Source organism: Microcaecilia unicolor, chromosome 11 (assembly GCF_901765095.1).
Source record: "Microcaecilia unicolor chromosome 11, aMicUni1.1, whole genome shotgun sequence".
Taxonomy (NCBI): Eukaryota; Metazoa; Chordata; class Amphibia; order Gymnophiona; family Siphonopidae; genus Microcaecilia; species Microcaecilia unicolor.
This window is the reverse complement of record NC_044041.1, coordinates 15181987-15198622: the sequence shown is the minus strand read 5'-3', so window position 1 is coordinate 15198622 and position 16636 is coordinate 15181987. Positions and strand designations below refer to the sequence as shown.

General features: G+C 49.4%; 1 protein-coding gene across 3 annotated transcripts in view; it reads right to left on the bottom strand.

The window, feature by feature from the left end:
- CCDC157 (coiled-coil domain containing 157) overlaps positions 1-16636 on the bottom strand; it is a 60036-nt gene that overhangs the window by 10851 nt on the left and 32549 nt on the right. For all 3 annotated transcript variants that reach the window (XM_030218289.1, XM_030218290.1, XM_030218288.1), the window contains exons 8-9: positions 15019-15187; positions 11180-11319 (exon numbers count right to left, since the gene is read on the bottom strand). In XM_030218289.1, the coding sequence (XP_030074149.1) occupies positions 11180-11319; positions 15019-15187 (309 nt within the window). The remainder of the gene's footprint in view (positions 1-11179; positions 11320-15018; positions 15188-16636) is intronic.

Below are 16636 nucleotides of genomic sequence, written 5' to 3'. Positions count from 1 at the left end.
AAGGAATCCTGTGCAGTAGGATTGGATCCTCAGCAGCTTAGCCGAAATTGGGTGGTGGAGCAGGTGGGGGAAGAGGGGTTGGTGGTTGGGAGGTGAGGATAGTGGAGGGCAGACTTATACGGTCTGTGCCAGAGCCGGTGATGGGAGGCGGGACTGGTGGTTGGGAGGCGGGAAATACTGTTGGGCAGACTTGTACGGTCTGTGCCCTGAAAAAGGCAGGTACAAATCAAGGTAAGGATGCACATATGAGTTTATCTTGTTGGGCAGACTGGATGGACTGTGCAGGTCTTTTTCTGCCGTCATCTACTATGTTACTATGTTACTACTAAGACTACTAGATAAGTTCGGGATTGGTGGTAACATACTTAGCTGGATCAATGGTTTCCTAACCACAAGAACATACCAAGTAAAATCAAAATCAACCATATCCTCACCGTGGAAGGCAGACTGCGGAGTACTACAAGGATCACCGTTATCACCAATCCTCTTCAACCTAATGATGACCCCTTTAGCCAAGACCCTATCCAACCAAGGCCTGAACCCCTTCATATATGCAGACGACGTCACTATATACATTCCTTACAAATCTAATCTGACAGAAATAACCAATGAAATCAAGAGCAGCTTGAACACCATGGACTCCTGGGCAAACGCATTTCAACTAAAACTAAACAAAGAAAAAACACACTGTCTCGTTGTCTCATCCCAACACAGCGCGGACAACCCTACAAGTATCAACACCCCAGATCACCTCAGACAGCCTGAAAATCCTTGGTGTTATAATAGACCTTCTCCGAGGACAAGCAGGCTGCTTGTTCTCACTGATGGGTGACGTCCACGGCAGCCCCTCCAATCGGAATCTTCACTAGCAAAGTCCTTTGCTAGCCCTCATGCGCCCGCGCGCACCGCGCATGCGCGGCCGTCTTCCCGCCCGAAACCGGCTCGAGCCGGCCAGTCTTCTTTTGTCCGCACTCGGTACGGTCGTGGTTTCGCCGTGTCGAGCCCCGGAAAGTCGACCTCGCGCGTCCTTTGTCTTCGACGTGTTGTTTTTTCTTCGGAAAATTCTTCAAAATTGTTGGGAAGTGCTCCGGAAGCCCCTTTGGGTTTCTTTTTGCCCCTTCCCGTATTTTCAGACTTTTCCCCCGGTAAGTTTTCTTTCGTCGTCGGGGTAGGCCTCTTTTCGGCCTCGGTCGAGATTTTTCTCCCTCAAAGTTTTGGTGCTCATTTTCGTCATTTCGGATTTTGATTTCGCTGGCGTGATTTTTCCGCCCATGACATCGAAGCCTTCCAGCGGCTTCAAGAAGTGCACCCAGTGCGCCCGGGTTATCTCGCTCACTGACAGGCACGCGTCGTGTCTTCAGTGTCTGGGGGCCGAGCACCGCCCTCAGGCCTGTAGTCTGTGTTCCCTTTTGCAAAGGCGGACTCAGGTTGCGAGATTGGCCCAGTGGAACGTTTTGTTCTCGGGCTCTTCGTCGGCATCGGCACCGGGGGTATCGAGTGCATCGACGTCTTCAGCGTCCAGAGCTTCATCCTCGGCTGCCAGTGCATCGAGTGCATCGAGGCATCGGCCCTCTGCATCGGCGCCGAGACATCGGATAGCTGCATCGACGTCGGTGGTACCGGGACCTCGTCTGCTGATGTCGTCGGACGGTGGTGCATCGTCAGGAGTGCAGGTGAGGGCTGTCCATTCCTCTGCTGGTGGCGGTGAGCCTTCGGGTGGGTCTCCCCCTACCCTGAGGGCTCCTGCGGTACAGCCCCCCCGAGACCGACCTCCTTCGGCCTCGGCCCCGAGGAAGCGACGGCTGGATTCTACGTCCTCCTCGTCGGTACCGGGAAGCTCCGGTGACATGCTTCGTTCCAAGAAATCGAAGAAGCATCGTCACCGGTCCCCTTCCCGTGTCGGTACCGAGAGCTCTGGGTCGCCGAGGGAGTCGGCACCCAGTAGGCATCGGCACCGAGAGGACCGCTCACCCTCTGTTCAGGAGGTGTCGATGCGCTCCACTCTGGACAGCCCGGAACAGCCTCCACGCCCGGAACAGGTTCTGACGTCGACGCCCGCATCGACTTCCATGCCTTTCTCCACAGCCGCTCTGAACGAGAGCCTCCGGGCCGTTCTCCCAGAGATCCTGGGAGAGCTGTTGCGCCCTACCCCTCCGGTACCGGCGGTGCTTGCGCCACCGGTACCGTCGAGCGTGGCGCCGACTGGTCCATCGCCCGAGGTGAGGTCTCCGGCGTCGGTGCCGCGTGTAGTGCCGGCTGCCGTCGCCTCCCAGGAAGGCTCCCCGACTACGTCGGCGGAGGGAGCTTCGCCGATGCGGGCGAGGGAGTCTACCTCTCGATGCCCCCATCGTGGACGTGGCTCCACGGAGTCGAGTTGGGCACGGTTGCAGACACAGGTCCGTGAACTTGTGTCTGACACCGAGGGTGAGGCCTCGTGGGAAGAGGAAGAAGACCCCAGATATTTCTCTGACGAGGAGTCTGAGGGTCTTCCTTCCGATCCCACTCCCTCTCCTGAAAGACAGCTTTCTCCTCCCGAGAGTCTGTCTTTCGCTTCCTTTGTCCGGGAGATGTCTACGGCCATCCCCTTCCCGGTGGTTGTGGAGGACGAGCCCAGGGCTGATTTGTTTGAGCTCCTGGACTATCCTTCTCCACCTAAGGAAGCGTCCACTGTTCCCTTGCACCATGTCCTAAAAAAGACATTGCTTGCGAACTGGACAAAACCCTTAACTAATCCCCACATCCCCAAGAAGATCAAGTCCCAGTACCGGATCCATGGGGACCCAGATCTGATGCGCACTCAGTTGCCTCATGATTCTGGAGTTGTGGATCTGGCCCTAAAGAAGGCTAAGAGTTCTAGGGAGCATGCTTCGGCGCCCCCGGGCAAGGACTCTAGAACCTTAGACTCCTTTGGGAGGAAGGCCTACCATTCTTCTATGCTCGTGGCCAAAATTCAGTCTTACCAGCTCTACACGAGCATACACATGCGGAACAATGTGCGGCAGTTGGCGGGCTTGGTTGATGCTCTCCCCCCCCCCGAGCAAGCCAAGCCTTTTCAGGAGGTGGTCAAGCAGCTGAAGGCGTGCAGAAAATTCCTGGACAGAGGGGTGTATGACACCTTTGATGTTGCGTCCAGGGCCGCTGCTCAAGGTGTGGTGATGCGCAGGCTCTCATGGCTGCGTGCCTCCGACCTGGAGAATAGAATCCAGCAGCGGATTGCGGACTCGCCTTGCCGTGCGGATAATATTTTTGGAGAGAAAGTCGAACAGGTGGTAGAGCAGCTCCACCAGCGGGACACCGCATTCGACAAGTTCTCCCGCCGGCAGCCTTCAGCTTCTACCTCTACAGGTAGACGATTTTTCGGGGGAAGGAAGACTGTTCCCTACTCTTCTGGCAAGCGTAGGTACAATCCTCCTTCTCGACAGCCTGCGGCCCAGGCTAAGCCCCAGCGCACTCGCTCTCGTCAGCAGCGTGCGACTCAGCAAGGCCCCTCGGCTCCCCAGCAAAAGCAAGGGGCGAGCTTTTGACTGGCTCCAGCAGAGCATAGCCGCCATCCAAGTGTCAGTGCCGGGCGACCTGCCAGTCGGAGGGAGGTTGAAAGCTTTTCACCAAAGGTGGCCTCTCATAACCTCCGATCAGTGGGTTCTCCAAATAGTCCGGCAAGGATACACCCTCAATTTGGCCTCAAAACCTCCAAATTGTCCACCGGGAGCTCAGTCTTACAGCTTCCAGCACAAGCAGGTACTTGCAGAGGAACTCTCCGCCCTTCTCAGCGCCAATGCGGTCGAGCCCGTGCCATCCGGGCAAGAAGGGCTGGGATTCTATTCCAGGTACTTCCTTGTGGAAAAGAAAACAGGGGGGATGCGTCCCATCCTAGACCTAAGGGCCCTGAACAAATATCTGGTCAAAGAAAAGTTCAGGATGCTTTCCCTGGGCACCCTACTTCCCATGATTCAGGAAAACGATTGGCTATGCTCTCTGGACTTGAAGGATGCCTACACACACATCCCGATACTGCCAGCTCACAGACAGTATCTGCGATTTCAGCTGGGCACACGACACTTCCAGTACTGTGTGCTACCCTTTGGGCTCGCCTCTGCGCCCAGGGTGTTCACAAAGTGCTTGGCTGTAGTAGCAGCAGCACTTCGCAGGCTGGGGGTGCACGTGTTCCCATATCTCGACGATTGGCTGGTGAAGAACACGTCCGAGGCAGGAGCCCTGCAGTCCATGCAGATGACTATTCGCCTCCTGGAGCTACTGGGGTTTGTGATAAATTACCCAAAGTCCCATCTTCTCCCGGCGCAGAGACTCGAATTCATAGGAGCTCTGCTGGATTCTCGGACGGCTCGCGCCTATCTCCCAGAGGCGAGGGCCAACAACTTGTTGTCCCTCGTCTCGCGGGTGCGAGCGTCCCAGCAGATCACAGCTCGGCAGATGTTGAGATTGCTGGGCCATATGGCCTCCACAGTTCATGTGACTCCCATGGCCCGCCTTCACATGAGATCTGCTCAATGGACCCTAGCTTCCCAGTGGTTTCAGGCTGCTGGGGATCTAGAAGACGTGATCCACCTGTCCACGAGTTTTCTCAAATCCCTGTATTGGTGGACGATTTGGTCCAATTTGACTCTGGGACGTCCTTTCCAAATTCCTCAGCCACAAAAAGTGCTGACCACGGATGCGTCTGTCCTGGGCTGGGGAGCTCATGTCGATGGGCTTCACACCCAAGGAAGCTGGTCCCTCCAGGAACGCGATCTACAGATCAATCTCCTGGAGTTGAGAGCGATCTGGAATGCTCTGAAGGCTTTCAGAGATCGGCTGTCCCACCAAATTATCCAAATTCAGACAGACAACCAGGTTGCCATGTACTACGTCAACAAGCAGGGGGGCACCGGATCTCGCCCCCTGTGTCAGGAAGCCGTCAGCATGTGGCTCTGGGCTCGCCGTCACGGCATGGTGCTCCAAGCCACATATCTGGCAGGCGTAAACAACAGTCTGGCCGACAGGTTGAGCAGGATTATGCAACCCCACGAGTGGTCGCTCAATTCCCGAGTGGTGCGCCAGATCTTCCAAGCGTGGGGCACCCCCTTGGTGGATCTCTTCGCATCTCGAGCAAACCACAAAGTCCCTCAGTTCTGTTCCAGGCTTCAGGCCCACGGCAGACTGGCATCGGATGCCTTCCTCCTGCATTGGGGGGAAGGCCTGCTGTATGCTTATCCTCCCATTCCTCTGGTGGGGAAGACTTTGTTGAAACTCAAGCAAGACCGAGGCACCATGATTCTGATTGCTCCTTTTTGGCCGCGTCAGATCTGGTTCCCTCTTCTTCTGGAGTTATCCTCCGGAGAACCGTGGAGATTGGAGTGTTTTCCGACCCTCATCACGCAGGACGAAGGGGCTCTTCTGCATCCCAACCTCCGGTCCCTGGCTCTCACGGCCTGGATGTTGAGAGCGTAGACTTTGCCTCTTTGGGTCTGTCAGAGGGTGTCTCCCGCATCTTGCTTGCTTCCAGGAAAGATTCCACTAAGAGGAGTTACTTCTTTTTATGGAGGAGGTTTGCCGTCTGGTGTGACAGCAAGGCCCTAGATCCTCGCTCTTGTCCTACACAGACCCTGCTTGAATACCTTCTGCACTTGTCTGAGTCTGGTCTTAAGACCAACTCTGTAAGGGTTCACCTTAGTGCAATCAGTGCATACCATTACCATGTGGAAGGTAAGCCGATCTCGGGACAGCCTTTAGTTGTTCGCTTCATGAGAGGTTTGCTTTTGTCAAAGCCCCCTGTCAAGCCTCCTACAGTGTCATGGGATCTCAATGTCGCTCTCACCCAGCTGATGAAACCTCCTTTTGAGCCACTGAACTCCTGCCATCTGAAGTACTTGACCTGGAAGGTCATTTTCTTGGTGGCAGTTACTTCAGCTCGTAGAGTCAGTGAGCTTCAGGCCCTGGTAGCCCAGGCCCCTTACACCAAATTTCATCATAACCGAGTAGTCCTCCGCACTCACCCTAAGTTCTTGCCAAAGGTCGTGTCGGAGTTCCATCTGAACCAGTCAATTGTCTTGCCAACATTCTTTCCCCGTCCTCATTCCTGCCCTGCTGAACGTCAGCTGCACACATTGGACTGCAAGAGAGCATTGGCCTTCTATCTGGAGCGGACACAGCCCAACAGACAGTCCGCCCAATTGTTTGTTTCTTTTGATCCCAATAGGAGGGGAGTGGCTGTGGGGAAACGCACCATATCCAATTGGCTAGCAGATTGCATTTCCTTCACTTACGCCCAGGCGGGGCTGGCTCTTGAGGGTCATGTCACGGCTCATAATGTTAGAGCCATGGCTGCGTCGGTAGCCCACTTGAAGTCAGCCTCCATTGAAGAAATTTGCAAAGCTGCGACGTGGTCATCTGTCCACACATTCACATCTCATTACTGCCTGCAGCAGGATTCCCGACGCGACAGTCGGTTCTGGCAGTCAGTTCTTCAGAACCTGTTTGGGCTTTAGGATCCAACTCCACCCCCCGAGGGCCCTGTTTGTTCTGTTCCAGGCTGCACTCTCAGTTAGTTGGTAAATTTTTTAGGTCAATCTCAGTTATGTCCTCGCCGTTGCGAGGCCCAATTGACCATGGTTGTTGTTTTGAGTGAGCCTGGGGGCTAGGGATACCCCATCAGTGAGAACAAGCAGCCTGCTTGTCCTCGGAGAAAGCGAATGCTACATACCTGTAGAAGGTATTCTCCGAGGACAGCAGGCTGATTGTTCTCACAAACCCGCCCGCCTCCCCTTTGGAGTTGTGTCTTCCCTTGTATCTCTTTTGCTACATATGAGACTGGCCGGCTCGAGCCGGTTTCGGGCGGGAAGACGGCCGCGCATGCGCGGTGCGCGCGGGCGCGCGAGGGCTAGCAAAGGACTTTGCTAGTGAAGATTCCGATTTGAGGGGCTGCCGTGGACGTCACCCATCAGTGAGAACAATCAGCCTGCTGTCCTCGGAGAATACCTTCTACAGGTATGTAGCATTCGCTACAACCTAACACTAGAGAAACAAATGACATCCACAACCAAGAAAATGTTTTACTCAATGTGGAAACTTAAACGCGTGAAACAATTCTTCCCAAGGGAAATATTTCACAACCTGATACAATCAATGGTATTAAGTCACGTGGAGGGGCATAATCGAACGGAAACGTCTATCTTCATGGGCGTTTATCTCCAAAAACGGGTCCGTGAAGGGGCGGGCCGAACCGTATTTTCGAAAAAATGGACGTTTTTGAGCTGGGCGTTTGGTGTTTTTTAGCGATAATGGAAACTAAAAACATCCAGCTCAAAAACGTCCTAATCCGAGCCATTTGGTCGTGGGAAGGGCCAGGATTCGTAGTACACTGGCCCCCCTGATATGCCAGGACACCAACTGGGCACCCTAGGTCAGTGCGGTGGACTTCAGAAAAAGCTCCCACATGCATAGCTCCCTTACCACGGGTGCTGAGCTCCCAACCCCCCTCCCCCAAAACCCACTACCCACAAATGTACAACACTACCATAGCTCTTAGGGGTGAAGAGGGCACCTACATGTGGGTACAGTGGGTTTTGGAGGCCTCCCATTTACCAGCACAAGTGTTACAGGTGGGGGGGGGGGGATGGGCCTGGGTCCACCTGGCTGAAGTGCACTGTGGTACCCACTAAAAGTGCTCCAGGTACCTGCATATAAGCAGGCCTCTAGGACTTGTTACTGCTGTATAACATTGGCACACCAGTTTACACCTGAAGACTAATCGCACCGAAAACGTCCTTTATTGGAATAAGCACGCTTACTCACAGTTAACTGCAGATCAGAGGTTGTGCCCCACCACTGGCAACGAGTCTCCCTGGTACTGAGATTAGCAGTAGGTCAGAGCTGGCAGAATGCTGTACAATGCCCTCTTTCAGCCACATTCAAGGTATGAACTAAGTTTTCTAACGTGGCTAACACAGGAAAGGGAACTAAAACTGGCTTACAAAAATGGCCACTACCGCATGGACTACAACAGGAAACACAACAGGGCACACTCTGACCCAGTAGGCAGGGGGAAAAGCACCATGGGAGAAAAGCCTACCAACTACCAACATCGTGAGACTGTAACACAAGCTAATGAAATCACGGAGCCCAATACCCTACATCCACCACAATGCAATGCTGATGTGACCCTGTAGTGCACCCGAGAGCCACATCTGACCCAGGGAAAGGCTGTGAGAGGATCGAACACATTCTGCTGTCATGGAGGTGGGTACGGAATTTGAGGCTGGCATACAGGCTGGGAAAAAAGTTTTTAAAGTGGGGTTTTTTTTGGTGGGAGGGGGTTAGTGACCACTGGGGGAGTCCAGGGACGTCATCCCCGATTCCCTCCAGTGGTCATCTGGGCAGTTGGGGCACTTTTTTGGGACTTGTTCGTGAAAAAAAAGGGTCCAAAAAAAGTGACCCAAAATTGCGGTCAAAACGCCTTTTTTTTCCGATTATCAGCTACAGATGCCCATCTCTCTTCGGCTGATAACCACGCCCCAGTCCTGCCTCCGACACACCTCTGACACGCCCCCGTCAACTTTATTCATTTCCGCAACGGAGTGCAGTTGGAAACGCCCAAAATCGGCTTTCCATTATACCGATTTGGGCGCCTTTGCGAGAAAAACGCCCATCTCCCGATTTGGGTCGAAATATAGGCGTTTTTCTCTTTCGATTATAAGCTGGATGGACTACTGCAATGGAATCTATGTGGGTTGCAAAGAACAAACATTAACCCTTTAGTGTCCAATGTTCCCATCAATCTGTTCCCATATGGCTTATTACGGGAACATTGGACACTAAAGAGAAACTCCAGACCGCCCAGAACACGGCAGCCAGACTTATCTTCGGAAAAACCCGATCTGATAGCGCAAAACCTCTCTGTGAAAAACTACACTGGCTCCCAATCAAAGAACGCATTGCTTTCAAAATCTGCACAATGGTTCACAAAATTATCTACGGTGAAGCCCCGGGAAACATGACAGACCTGATTGACCTACCAACCAGAAATATTTCAAAATCAACACGAACGTACCTAAACCTGCACTACCCAAGCTGCAGAGGACTCAAATACAAATCCACTTACGCATCCAATTTTTCCTACATAAGCACACAATTGTGGAACGCACTTCCAAAAGCCTTAAAAACTATATACGACCACCTACACTTCCGGAGAACACTAAAAACTTATTTGTTCAAAAAGGCATACCTTACCAACCCAACATAAAAGCCTGACCGCTGCAACACAACAAAACCATAATACAGTATGGACACAACAAAACCAATGGGCAGACTGGATGGGTCATGTGGCCTTTATCTGCCGTCATGTTTCTACAGTACGGACACAATATTATCAAAATACATCACGGACACAACACAGCTCTTCCGTGTACGATCCCCCTATGTGGCTATGCCACATGAACCTTAACTTATCTCTACATCACTCTGTATTTGTTTATACCGGAGTCTGCATTCGCACCTCCGGCACTATGTAAACCACATTGAGCCTGCAAATAGGTGGGAAAATGTGGGATACAAATGTAATAAATAAATTAATTACCAAAATTAAGAGACTGATCAATAATTTAACCAAATTGGGATAACGTGTGCCTCCAAATTACATACGCAACATTCATGGAGGGGTGCTTTTACCAATCTGCGGTAGAAAGGGCCCTGCGGTAGCAGTTTTCCCCAGACGCCATAACACTTTTTTACTGTAGTGGGTAAAAGGTGGCTGCGTTGGGCTGGCAGTAGTTCCGTGTTGCCAAGCAGCAAGCCTTTCATAAAAGGGGCCCTAGAATGCTTTAAGGGAAGGGAAGGTCGAAAGGAATGGGACTAGTTGATTTACTGCCTTTCAGTGGTTTTTGCAACTACATTCAAAGTGGTTTACATGGTATATATAGGTACTTATTTGTACCTGGGGCAATGGAGGGTTAAGTGACTGGCCCAGAGTCACAAGGAGCTGCACTGGGAATCGAACCCAGTTCCCCAGAATCAGAGTCCACTGCGCTAACCACTAGGCTACTCTTCCACTAGCAACATTCCATGTAGAAGCCTGTCCTTGCAGATCAGCAATGCGGCCGCGCAGGCTTCTGTTTCTGTGAGTCTGACGTCCAGCCTGTCACGTAATTGCGCTCCTCTGAGGTCTTCCTCCAGGGGCAGTGACGTGGAGGCGAGAGGAGGAGCGGCTGCAGAGACTGCGTTGTAAGACTCAGGCATTTGCGAATGATTTGGGCTGGGTTTAAAAACATTGCTGAGGAAAGCAATATCAATATTGTTATGGTTCTTTTATTTTGGTATCAATAAAAACCGTTTAAACATAAAACATTTATCGCTTCTTTTCTTTTTGTAGCGGCCGCTGCTGCTCAACAGGAGAAGCAGCAGCGGCCGGACAGCGTTACTACTGGCATCTGCGGGTGGCGATGGGGTTTGATGCACCAGGGGGTGTTGATGTGCTTCGGGTGGGGGGAGGGGGGTGTTTGATGTGCTTGGGGGGGAGGGGGGTTTCTGTGGTGCTGCGCTTGTAGTTTTTTGATGCGCCGCTCCCTGCCACTTGCTCCGAAGTGGCAGGGAGCGGCGCACTGACAGCTGATTCCCAGGCAGGGGGGAGAAGTAGGGAAACACGTGGAGTGTGTTTCCCTACTTCTCTCCCTGCCTGGGAATCAGCTGTCAGTGCGCCTGCCTGGCAATCAGCTGTTAGTGATGTCATCCTGGCTACAGAACCTAGCTCAGCAACTCCAGGAGCCAAGGACACAGGCAGTCCCACATTAGAACGTTGGTGGTGAGAATTATATAGGATGATTTTTATTGATAAATACAAAAGTCAGATACATTTGCATATGTCATTTAACTCAGTACCCACTAACATTAAGCATCCGAAAACAGCTGATCAAATAACCAACCCCCCCCTATTTTCTTCCCTTTTATCCCCGCCCCCCCCCCCCCCCAGTTTGCTGAATACATACCTAGCAAACTCCCCCCCAACTCTGAAACTAATTTATAAAATGCCACATAAAATCTGGGCTTGGCCTGCAGGAAAGTCTCAGGTTAGGACACACTAAATCCACATTTTACCAGCCTTTAGTAAAAGGGTCCCTTAGTTTGTCCATCCCCACCTGCAGAAATGCAGGTGCCATGATTTCATTTTATGGGTGCCCTACAGACTAACCTTCAGAGCTCCCTGCTGAGCAGAGTCCCTCAGTTTGCTGAGAGAAGTGCGCAGCCGTGCATTCTCATCTTCCAAGATGCCGATCCGGATGCTGTTAGCCTGCATCTGTTTCTCCATGTCTTCAGCAAGATTACCAGAGCCTGCAAACAAACAAGTCCCCCACAGAAAAGAGGTGGGGGAAAACAATTTTAAATAAAAAAAGAAGTGAACAGCAGCTTGTAAGAAGGCATTAATATACATATCTATTCCTATCCATCCTCAGTATCTAACATTCACAAAGCACAGAGATGAAGAATTCATACTAGAGACAGTCTCGGCACAAGGAAAGAAGCTTGAAAATGGGAAGATGTTGATTAAATACAGTTTTTCCAAATAAGAACAGATTTCTGTAAAGCAGGGCTTGACAAATACAAATTCCAGAAACTAGGCTGCCACAATGAATACTTTTTTCCTGTGGCCCCTAGGATTTTCACCCCTCTAATATTTTTTTCCAGTTGTTCTTAATATCGCTGATGAAATGGAGCTTCCTTTTGTCTACTGCTGTGCTGCCTCACAAAACTTGAGTCACTGAGATCAGCATGGGAGTCCCTGTACCAACGCGGCACAAACTCACTGAAAGCCATGTGGTGCAAGGAAGAAAGAAGCTCCATTTCCACAATGCCATGACATCCGTTAGTAGACCACAGGGGCTAGAGTGGCTAGATGGAGTCTGAGGAGGTGTGTTGGTGGGCTGGCTGTGAGGAGTGACTATATAGATGGGGGGAGTGGCTGGCAGCCAGGAGGGGTGACTGAGGGTGAATGGTGGCTGGCAAGGGGAGGGGGAATGACTGGGGAAGGAGAGGGATGGGGGTTGAGACTATGAGACCTCTGAGGATGAGGTAGGATGAGAAAGAGGAAGACAAGACAGGATAGGAGAATGAATGAAAGAGATGGGTGAAGACAAGGTGAAGGGGGTGAGAGGGAGAGAGAAACTAGGAAAACAGAGAGTGTCGGGCTGTGTACTTCTGCCAGTGCCGTACAATGCTGCAATAAGGGTCTGATTTACTTTTAGGCAGAGAATGGGGAAACAGCCTTCATAATGAGGCCCTAGAGGAGTTGCAGCATACAGTACCTTGGAAGGAATCTCTCTTACCAACCCCTCACCTGATTCTTCAAATTTGGGGAAAGGATGGGAAGAAGCAGATTCCTTCCAAGATTTCCTGCAGCTCTTTTAGGACCTGTCTGGGGGGAAGGCTAGGTGAAAGAGGTTTCAGCCACTGGCTCCTTGGGCTGGTTCCTAGATTCAAAGGCAATAGGTCAAGCCTGTTGTAAAGTATACCTGAGCTCAGGCTCTGTTTTGGGATTTGGCAGTTTCCTCCAGCTTCCTTCTACTTCCAGCTCTGTCAGAACCAGGGCTGGGATTTGGCCCCATGAACCTTCATTCACAACAACTCAGGGATTTTTCCCCCCAGTTTTGTATTTATTCATTATTATTCATTTCTATATCATTCTTCCAAAAGAATTGCTCAGATTTGTATATGCAGGGTTAAAATAATACATACTCGACCCAGGAGAGGGACCTTGGGGTGATAGTGTCTGAGGATCTCAAGGTGAAGAAACAATGTTATAAGGCGGTGGCTGTGGCCAGAAGTATACTAGGCAGCATAGAGAGGGTATAACCAGCAGAAGAAAGGAGGTTTTGATACCCCTGTACAAGTCATTGCTGAGTCCCCACTTGGAGTATTGTGTTCAGTTTTGGAGGCTTTACCTCACTAAGGATGTAAAGGGAAAGGGAAATTCAAAAAAGACCTCACGAACCAAGTAAACTACAGACTCCTAAATGGTCTCTTCCCCACAGACAAAGGAAATATCCTTCTCACTCCACTGCCAAAAGATGCTCAGAAAAGCACAATGGACCTAACCAACTACCAACCAGTTGCTTCTATCCCGCTTATAACAAAATTGATGGAAGGCATAGTGACGAAACAACTCACAGAATACCTAACCAAACACTCAGTTCTACATGAGTCTCAATCAGGATTTAGATCAAATCATAGTACTGAAACTGTACTAGTGTCTGCAATGAATTCATTCAAAAAAACAATTGCAACCGGCAAGAACATACTCGTACTACAATTCGACATGTCTAGTGCTTTCGACATGGTAGATCATGGAATATTACTACACCTGTTAGAATACTTCGGAATCGGAGGCCCAGTTCTCAAATGGTTCAAAGGATTCCTCACCACCAGATCCTACCAAGTAACAACGAATAATGACAGATCACCACCTTGGACACCGGAATGTGGAGTTCCTCAGGGATCCCCCCTTTCGCCAACTATTTTCAATGATGATACCACTAGCCAAACTTCTAGCCAATCAGAACCTTAACCCCTACATATATGCGGATGATGTCACGATCCACATCCCATTCAAAAGTAACCTAAATGAAATAACCAACGAGATCAACCAGAGCCTCCAGATCATGCACTCTTGGGCGGACTCATTCCAGTTAAAACTGAACGCAGAAAAAACTCAATGTCTAGTTCTCACTTCCCAATACAACACAAACAACTACCCTACCATAACCACACCATACTACACACTCCCTATCTCAGAAAATCTGAAAATTCTTGGAGTCACTATTGATCGATACCTCACACTCGATACCCACGTGAAGAATATAATGAAAAAAAATGTTCTACTCGATGTGGAAACTCAAGAGAATAAAACCTTTTTTCCCAAGAAACATCTTCCGTACCCTAGTACAGTCATTAGTAATAAGTCATCTGGACTACTGTAACACTCTGTACTCAGGCTATAAAGAACAGACCATTAAAAAACTCCAAACAGCCCAGAACACCGCAGCCAGACTCATCTTTGGAAAAACTAAATACGAAATAACTAAATACTAAATAACTTCAGGAAAGGAGGAAAAGGAATGAGGGGAAGGAGAGAGAGGGGAACGGACTAGTGGAGGGAGAGGTGGCGAGGTAGAGAATTAAAGGTTTATCTTTTGAACCTTGTCGTGAAAGAATTCAGCAAGGGTCTGAGGAGATAATGAAGGGGGAGTTGAGGGAGGGGGCACCTTGAGGAGAGAGTTCAATGTGGTGAAGAGAAGTGTTAGAGCCAAGAGAGTTGGTCAGTTGGATATAATAATCCTGTTTGGCGCGTAAAAGAGCAGATTGGAAGGAGGTCAGCATGAACTTAAAGAAATCAGCAAGGGCCCGAGTACTCATAAGTATCGAAAATTAGATACTGGCGCAATCAAGGTGTCAAATAGTAATAGAGGACCAGGCGGGATAGAAAGATGGCCAGCTAACCAACAGCATGGTTAAATGTAACAAAGAAGGAATGTTTAGTGAGAAAGGAATGAAACCAATTTAACACAATATCTGAAATCCACAAAGATTCTAACTGCAGAAGAAGTGGTGAATGATTTACCAGATCTATTGCTGTGGATAGATCTAACGAGATCGCTAAAGTTAAGTAGTGACTATCCAAGTTGGATCTCACCTCACTAAGCATGGACGCTAGGATTGTTTCAGTGTTGCAGGCGGCCCTGAAACCTGATTGTCTGGGATGTAAAACTAACTTTGTTCAACAAAATGATCACGCTGTTGTAATAATATGTTTCCACGGATTGTGATTGTTGATAATAAAATGTCTTATATTATTTGCTAAATAGAATTGGAAGTGTTTGAATGAGCAAGGTTGAGACTGATTCACTTCTTTTGGACATTTGAGGGACTCATAACATTGCCAATTTTTTTTTTTAATCAAATGATCCTTATTACATGCTATTGGAAAAACAGAAAAATATCGACTGAGCCAGGGATTTGCCCCTTTTCAGGCCTTACTCTCAAAATAAACCTCTGAAGGGATGTTGAGTTCTGGAAAAGTCACTAGCAGTGTTTCCCTCTTCTTTTGTTCCTGGATCACCACTTCCAGCTCTGATATATTCTTGCACAATTCAGCTGTTGCCTGCTCTAGAGAATCTTTCTCCTGCTGCAGCTGTTTGGTCAGTGCCTGGGGAACAGAATAATTACATCTCTCAAAGCCACTTTTCTTACATATTACATTTCCTAAAATTCTTTGTTTTAAGGAGAAATGTAATCTTATCTGCTAATGCGTTTTCCTTGAATCTTACCAGATCAGCCAAGAGGTATGGGTTTATGCTCCCTACCAGCAGATGGAGACAGAACAAAAGGTTATGAGTTCTGTCTTACAAAGTACGCCACGTAGCTTGCTTCTCCTCAGTATTTTTGTAACAAAGCAAATGGAACCTCTACAGTTTTGTTAAACAGACAGGGAGAGGAGAAACCCCCTACCAGAGAACTGTCTCCAGAAGAGGGATATTCTCAAAATAACCATAACTTTAAAAGAAACTCTCCCATTATATTTAAAGCAATTTTTATTGAGTGGCAGTGGTAAGCAAATACAACACAAAGGATTCCATAAATCGCTGATACTCAAGGAAAAAGAAAGATGAGCAGAAGCGATAAGCTATAAACACTCATTTAAACAAACCACAATCCCCCCCATTCTCCCCCCACATCTCCAACCCGATACCCTAACAATAAAAGACAAGATTGGGAAACAAGCATATTATCCATTCAAAATTCGTCTCTGAGCCACAAAGGTAAGAGTAGACCAGAAGGGCTCCCATGTAGCCTGGAAGCACACTCCATCAGGTAAGTTAGGAGACATTTAATCTTATCTGCTAATGCATTTTCCTTGAATCTTACCAGATATGTGCCTTATGCCACAACCAATAGACAGGTAGTGAAGGCCCATTCCGCCCTGGGCCCTAGGAGAGGCAATACGAGACATAGACAATCTAGCTCGTTTGCCCTGCCAGAGATAGGACTGGAGAGAGCTTGTGAGACCAATGTTGCTGCCTCAAACGTCTGCTCTGCAATGAATCAATCTTCTGATCCTGCAAATCCTTAAATGTGGTGCCATCTTCAACTGGAATAGTGATCTCTTAGTTACTGCTGTGACTAGGGCGTCAACCTTGGCTATCCTCAGTCTTTCTTTTTCCATAGGAGCTAAGGGGTATCATTTCCCACTCTCAGGCTGGCTTTTGGAGTATCCTACTCCACTGAAATCAAGGCTCTGATCACCTGATGGACAGGGAAGACCTCTGCAATCTTACAGAGGCCCTCCAGAATAGGATCCCTAAAAGTTCCAAACTCCTTAACTGGTTCCTCTGTTATAGTGAGTGCTTCCAATGACTAAGTAATTATATACAGGCATTCTTCTTTCTGGAACAAACATACTACAGATGGGTGGAGCTCCTTCTCCCATGGGGATCTCATCTTCCTACAAAACCTCTCTGGTCAAACTCTCTGGGTTTTCCATACTTCTGGGGCTCCAGTGCTCGGAACTTGGAACCAAGGCTACCGACCTGTTGCTCTAGTCGTCTATGTTATTCACACAAGGCCTCTTAACTGGACTGTGATCCACATGGGGTCA